Source organism: Austrofundulus limnaeus, unplaced genomic scaffold, assembly GCF_001266775.1.
Source record: "Austrofundulus limnaeus strain Quisiro unplaced genomic scaffold, Austrofundulus_limnaeus-1.0 Scaffold33, whole genome shotgun sequence".
Classification (NCBI taxonomy): Eukaryota; Metazoa; Chordata; class Actinopteri; order Cyprinodontiformes; family Rivulidae; genus Austrofundulus; species Austrofundulus limnaeus.
In genome coordinates, this window is record NW_013952435.1 from 899,930 (window position 1) to 907,649 (window position 7,720).

A 7,720-nucleotide genomic window follows, 5' to 3' on the forward strand; every position below is an offset into this window, starting at 1 on the left:
CCCATTCATCCCCCGTGAGTCCAAACACAAAAGACACAATGAAGGATTTCAACCTCAGCCTCAGAGTTTGGAAATCCCGTGCAAGGCAGACAACAAAAGCAGCACCGGTCCACTTTAGTTGTCATGAAAAGAACTACTTCCTCTGCTCTTTAAGAAACATTTCACAACAAAAGCGCCACTCGCTCCGAGCTTTACCAGCGATGCAACGTTGCAAAAGTGTTTATTTTTTTTAACATTCCTGTTTGTTTTATTCCCTTTTCAGCGTAAAATCGAACTTAAAAGTGCGGCTATAGCTGGGTCATAAAGGAAAAATGCAGGGGTCAAAGGTCGAGGCATAGTTCAGCCAGGAGCTCATCGGTGGAAGTTGACAAATTTGGACCACATGATCAGATTACAGTCTAATTAAATTAGTTGTTTTTTTTTGTTACCAGCTGTGTTTAAAGTTATTTTTCCTGTATAGAAAAAATAATCCAGCTGCTGCATCCAAACAGCAAAGTTCTGATGCAGAAAATGACCTTTCTTTTCAGAAAAAAAAAAAAATCTTCCTCACCCAACTTGCACTTTTGCCAGACAAATTAATTGGTTTCTCATTAAGGGTGATTGCATTAGTTTGCATTCCTGACAAACTTCCCCTCATTTCTGAGAGGCCCCCGTGGGATCACATGCTGTTTTTGTGGAYGGGTCAGACCGCTATTTATCGTTAGCGTCCAGTGGCGTCTCATCTGCCGCTCTAATGTGATAAAAGAAACTCGGGGTCGTTTGATGTCTGACTCAAAACCTCGTTCGCCTTTTTTTTTTTTGGCCGCCATTAAAGATGGCTCCGATGAGTTTTTATGATTCTACAGAGCGGTCGAGTCTTTCTAATCGTATGTAAAGCCATCCGTCAGGTCTCCAGCATCAGGGACTTAAAGTCTTTGTATGAAAACCCCTTTCAGCACATGTCARGTCCACTCGTAGGGCTCCGCGTTTTGATTGACAGGGTCTGACCCTTTGTTGCCAGGCTTTCCCACACATGGATAGTTGCAGGAGGCCACCAGTCACCGGTGGGCCGCTACCAGACAAAGGTCACCAAAGGAAGAGAATGCTGATCCACAGGGATGAGACAGCACTGACAGGTCTCACGTTTATATAATCGAGGATCTGCGGAACTCAGATTTTTTTTAAACCACCTTTTTGTCATKCGTAGTGTTTTTAGTGAGGATCCACATGCAGCTTTTTATAAACCTACCTGAATGTTGCTCTCGTTAATCAAATGGGGGCGCCCTCGCCTCTGGTTATAAGAAAGACAAAAAAAACAAAAAAAAAACAGCTCTTCATTTCTTTTATTTTTTTTTTAAACAGCAAGGCAGTCAGAAAGAGAAACGCTCTCATGGGAAAAAATTTATGTAAAGTATTTGGCAGCTTGATTYGCTCAGAACTCTGTGCAGCATTTTTTGGTACGTAGTGAATCATCTTGATTCTGTTGTTTTTTTTAATCAAGAAGAAAAGATGTATTTTTTAGTTGAAGTAAGTTAGGAGGGAAAAATATGTTTTCTGTGGAAATTCAGTGTAAAAGCTGAGTTTACGACAGATAAAACTGAGCTGTTACAGCTTAAACAAGCAGAACAGAAGCTAAAATAAAAAAAGGAGTAAAGGGAGCAGGACACAAGCTGAAATGATTTGTGCAAAAGTTTAAAGCAGGAGAACAGCAGCTAAAGTTAAAACATGCTAATTTTGACAAAACTTTAGCAAAATGTAGCTTAACAAAATCTAAAGCTAAAAGTTAGCACAGTTAACGTAAACCTAAAAGGAGGTGAGTGATAGCTTAAAGCTAACAGTGGCAAAACAGTGCTATAAGCTAAAGGTAGCACAGTTGTAGCTAAAACCTAAAAGGAAGATACTGGTAGTTTAAAGCTAACAGTGGCAGAACAGTAGCTATAAGTTAACTGTATCAGAGCAGCAGCTATGTGCTAACTGTAGCACAACAGTAGCTATTTGCTAAAAGTAGCACAGTTGTAGCTAAAACCTAATAGAAGGTGAATGATAGCTTAAAGCTAATTGTAGCAGAACAGTAGCTATGTGCTAACAGTAGCACAGTTGTAGCTAACACCTAATAGAAGGTGAATAATAGCTTAAAGATAACTGTGACAGAACAGTGGCTATATGCTAACAGTAGCACAGTTGTAGCTAAAACCTAAAAGGAGGAGAATGATAGCTTAAAGCTAACTTAAGCAGAACAGTAGCGGAACAGTAGCTATGTGCTAACAGCAGCACAGTTGTAGCTAAAACCTAATAGAAGGTGAATGATAGCTTAAAGATAACTGTGACAGAACATTAGCTATAAGGTAAAAGTAGCACAGAAGATAAAACCACCAAACACAAATTTCCTCAAGTTTATTAACAGGAAAACAATGTAAATGCTGACTCAGCATTCAGGTCCAGATTTAGGGCCTAGCTGGGGGTCTCACCCTGGTATCAGAGGAACAAATCTGCTGTAAAGTTTGTTTTTCTTGTCTGTTATGGTTCAGCTCCAGCCTGACTCAGAACAAAAGATTTATCTTGAATAAATCATCCTTCTTTGCTGCTCCAACGTGAAACTAAAACCTATGTCCTAAAATATTTTTTTTCTTTCTTTCTGTGTTTTTACTCTTTTCACTTCGGTGCTTTTTTTTCTTCTTTTTTTCTTTTCACATTACAGCTCCGGGGTTTTGGGGCAGTKCTGTTTGCTCCTCTGTGCCGTGTTGTGGGTGGTCTCGGTCCATCCATTACTTCCACGTCCAGGGAGAGGCGAAGTTCACACGAGACCCACATCCATTTGTCGCTCTGGAAGCGGGCAGCTTCTGCTCTGATGTGTAAAACCTGAGTCAGAGCAGCCATGARAAATATGTAACAGTTTAACCAGCGGAGGTCAGTTCCAGCTGCTCGGACCTCTCAGAGTTTGTCGTGACTCTGCAGCCGTTTGTTTTCTTCTAGAAAACCATGAAAGTTGTTGCTTTCAGGATAATTACTGTACCGCAAAACTTACAGAACAGAGGAAACAGAGTCTTATCTTTTAGMGATGAGATGACTTGACGGGAGGGAACTGTGAGAGGCCTGGGGGGTGTTTAAGGACACAGGAGGCCGTTTAGTGATTTGCCTCGCTGTCAATCACTCACACTCCGACTTTCTTTGTTGCCTACGTGCTCAGTGATCCTCAGCAACTCGTGGCTGTTCTTCCTCTTTGTGCAACAGTGTGGGAACTTTGCTRTGCTGGTGGACCTTCATGTTTTGCCCCAAGGCCCTAAAGCGTCCACCGATTGGTTCACTGCTAACCAAACCAAGGTAATTACACACAAACGAGCCCTGCTTGTAAACAAGTGTGTGTGTGTTTTCACAAAACAACAAATCAAAGCTTGTGTCCTGTGTTCAACCACAATGTGCTTTTAGGAAGTTACAGCTTTGGTTCGAGAYGCAGTGGACCAGAGGGTGAAGCAGTACGCCGAGCTCCTCCACAACAGAAGACAACCCAAACACAGGAAGGAGCTGCCACCTGCTTCGGCCTTTTCTGCTAAAGGTAACCCTTCAGATTGTGGCTAAATGCATAGTTTGTTGTGTTAATTCTGATTCAGCACTTATAAAATTGTGACCGATTTCTTTTTATCATTTGATTTTTCTTCCAAACCTTATTGACATGTAGCTAACGTCAGCACACTGGCTCTATTTTTGTTTTCTTTAGCTTTTAATTAACATTCTGCTACTTTTGTAGCATTTTGCTAGCCTTTTGCCACTTTAAAGTGCCTGTGACGTCAAATCTTTGTAATACACATGAAAGCGTTTTTGAAAAGATATCATTGACAAAATATTGCGAAAGAAATTTCATGCAGCTGAGATGAACAGTTGTTGAGATTTTTGCCTGTAAAGTAACAGGAAGTGATGTCAAAGGGGAATGTCTGCCTGTGAACAGAGCGTTGTTACAACAGCCAACAACACAGACTGTAGAGAACAATCTGATGTTTCTTAAGATTATTGTGAGTCACTATCAGAGAGATGAAGAAGAGTCAGAGTTCAAATAACATTGTTTCAATAAACAAAGATCAGGGAGCTTTCTTTGTTAAAGAGTTCCCTTTTGATGTCACTTCCTGTTTCACTTTGGCTGAGTCAAGTTCAAACGAAAATATGCCAGTTAAAGGACAAAATGGGTCAAATCGTGTGTTTTGTTTCAACTTTCTTAACCATAAAGATGTTTTCTTTGATTTCTTTGACTTTTTGTATTTGAAGAATATGCATGTCACAGGCACTTTAATCTATCAGCTAACCATTTGCTATTGTTCAGCCATCTTTTGGCTACTTTAGCTTTTGGCTAGCTATGTAAAATGTTTTGTTAGCCATTTGTTGCTTTTAGCAAGCATTTAACCCGTTTGGTAGTGTACCCAAAAAATGCACTCAGCATATTTTTAYGTTAAGTAAAAGAAAAAGGTACCCAATTTTGCATTTAGCTACATTTAGCTTAGCACAAACTTAGCTCAAAAATGACTGAAATTTGTGTTTGGTAGATTATTTATTTAATCAACCGAAGCTCCAAACAGCAGTTTCACAGATAAAATTTGTCAGATTTTTTCATGTGCGCAACAGACAAACTCAGCTCTACTGCTCATTCGACAAATGCATACTCCTTACAAATGTGGCGCCATTTAAAAGGGAACTATCCACCGGATTAAGATTTATTGCCAAGAAGCAAAGAAATAATCTACCAAACACAAATATCCTTACTTTTTGTGTATACTTCTGCATCCTTTGTGAAAAAGCTAATGTTTTGCTACATTAGCTTGCATTTTACTCGCCTAACTTTGAACAACTGAGCTTCAGCTACGTCATCAAATCTGCCAAGTCATTCAGCCTTTAGCGTTCACGCTGCATTTCTGTCTTCGCCTTGTTATTTATCAGCGATCGCACCTTGTGTTTCCTCATGTTGTTATTTAGACCTTCAATTTTTCTCAGCGCTCTGGAATGAAGTCATCCTTGTTTTCCTGTTTGTTTTTGTTTTTTTGTCTTGGGCGTGTCTATCATCAACTGTAGAATTACTTAAATTATTTAGTTTGGCTGCGACCTCAAACCATTACCTATTCCATCAAAGCAAACAGCGTGTATATTTCAGTGAGTAGGAGGAGAATCAAATTACAAAGCTTTAAAAAAATGTTCACACTCACATTTTTTTTCTTTTTTGAGGAGAGAGTGGGTGTAAAGACAACAGAACCAGTTGGGACATGGCGGCGTCCTACACCCAGGGCGTGACCTGTGCAGACAAGACCAGATATGAGATTTTTATATTGTGTTTGAACAGTTTGGCTTGGCATGTGTCAGGCAAATTTGTTCATGAGAGATGTCAGGCTATCGGCTAATGTTCGTTTCATTTCTGCTAATGTGACGTGTGTGCATCTGTGTTTCTGCTCCTGAATGCTCACACATACATAGATAATTAAAAGCATTGCTAGAAGGATTGCACATCACCCGCCATTTTTGATGCTAGAGTTTTGCACTAAGATAATTTGATTCAGAGAAGTAGTGGCGTTATAGCAATTTTGGTCAAAACTTCAAAATGCCATCTGACGTTTCAAGGTATCCCGCTCAGAGTATGAGTTAGGGATCAGTCTCAGCTACTACCACACCAAATTTTAGCTGTATATCTGTAAAACTGATAGAGTTATAGCCATTTTTGTGCTTGCTAAGATTGCTTTGCTTGTAGCGGCCATCTTGAATTGGGTTGACTCCAAAAGTTGTTTAGTTCTCATTGAAAACCCAGTGACTTTTTGAGATTTTCATTAAAATGTCTTGCCTGATTTATTAGATGAGTCCAGGGGCGTTAAACGCTTTTTCACAGATCGCCACATGAGCGTTATGGTTGTAATTAACTTTAATGTTCTGTGTTTAACTTTAACGTCATTTTCTCATCTCATTGCTAAATTTGAGCACCGTTAACAAACAATAACTGAGCTCTACCTGGTGTTTCATGCATAGAAACAGCATTTTAACACGTCCTCATAAAAACACTAAAAAGTACTACATGTGCAACTGACTAAATGTGAAATAAACAATACAGAAATACTATTAAAAGTAAAAATAATTGAGTTTTACTCACTGTTGAGCTGTGATAAGTAACTGCCCATCTTGAATTCTGAACTCTCCCAATTTTCGACAGAGAATTCCCATTAGGAGTGTTCCAGTTTAAATTTACGACTTGTAAGTGGGAAATTCCCATTTCCTAGTACAACTGCTGCAAAAGTAGCCGGCGAAATTTAATCTATGTAGATTTTACATGGTGAATTTTGCCGACTGCCAGCTACTTTTGAATCCTGTGCACCTCCACCTAGGAGGACGCTGCCAATTTGCGGGTTAAATAATTGACATTTATTATGTGAGATGTAGTTTATAATCAACGTTAGGACCTGGCGCCACATATGTGGACAAAAATGCATGCAATGCAAGAGTTTGGGTCTCTTAAGAGGTTAAAATAGCTTATTTTAAAACATTAATACAGGGTTATTTAAATAAATTGCTCACAGTTATTAAAAACCAACAGCGCAAGAACCTGATGAGATAATTATGTAACTGTTCACCTTTAAAATTGGTTTAATTTGTTGCATTGAATAATAAATTTAAAATTTACCTTCAAATCTAATATCTAATTAAAATAATCTTTATATTTAGTTAAGCAGAAAAATTTTATTTTTCTTTGGCAGGTCTGATGGAAGGGACAAAGACACATGCATTAGATCAGGGGTATCAAACTCCAGTCCTCAAGGGCCGCTATCCTGCATGTTTTAGAGGTTTTCCAGCTCCAACACACCTGATTCAGTGATTGAATTAACTCTTCAAATTGGGCAGAAGCCTGTTAATTACCCAGCAATCAAAATCTGGTGTGTTGGAGCAAGAAAACCTCTAAAACATGCAGGATAGCGGCCCTCGAGGACAGGAGTTTGACACCCCTGCATTAGATGTTTCATTAATGGTACAATCAAATGAACACGTACGAGCCAAAGTACACCATCGCTCCACCTTTAGTGGCGGGTGATGATTAAAAACAACTACTGTCGCCTGCACAGTTGCACACATGGATAAAAATCAATAAACTGTGCAGCTATTTGACTAAGACAGTTCGTTTCAACGTGATCCCCTCATCTGTTCTCACATGACTTTGAAGAAACTTAGACGAAGCATTCAAAGACCCTGGAGCTGTTAGGTTTATTACAGGTAGCATTTAGGGGCAGTTAAACCAGCCTTACACAGCAGTTCAGAGCGGTGACACTGGGATTACAAGGCGTTCACTCGTTCTAATAAAGTTTCTCCTGTGGCTGCATCTCTGCCTTCCAGGTTACCCACCGCTCTCTCTCTCTCTCTCTCTCTCTCTCTCTCTCTCTGTCTCTCTCTCTGTCTCTGTCTGTCTCTCTCTCTGTCTCTCTCTCTCTCTCTCTCTCTCTCTCTCTCTCTCTCTGTCTCTCTCTGTCTCTCTCTCTCTCTCTGTCTCTCTCTCTCTCTGTCTCTCTCTCTCTCTCTGTCTCTCTCTCTCTCTGTCTCTCTCTCTCTCTCTCTCTCTCTCTCTGTCTCTCTCTCTCTCTCTCTCTGTCTCTCTCTCTCTCTCTGTCTCTCTCTCTCTCTCTCTCTCTCTCTCTCTCTCTCTCTCTCTCTGTCTCTCTCTCTCTCTCTGTCTCTCTCTCTCTTTCTCTCTCTCTCTCTCTCTCTCTCTCTCAGAGAGAGAGATAGAGAG

At 40.0% G+C, this 7,720-nt stretch overlaps 1 protein-coding gene across 2 annotated transcripts in view; it reads left to right on the plus strand.

Moving 5' to 3' along the window:
- The window catches only part of slx4ip (SLX4 interacting protein), a 53,197-nt gene that overhangs the window by 6,729 nt on the left and 38,748 nt on the right, over positions 1-7,720 (plus strand). For both annotated transcript variants that reach the window (XM_014005952.1, XM_014005951.1), the window contains exons 3-4: positions 3,211-3,300; positions 3,406-3,532. In XM_014005952.1, the coding sequence (XP_013861406.1) occupies positions 3,211-3,300; positions 3,406-3,532 (217 nt within the window). The remainder of the gene's footprint in view (positions 1-3,210; positions 3,301-3,405; positions 3,533-7,720) is intronic.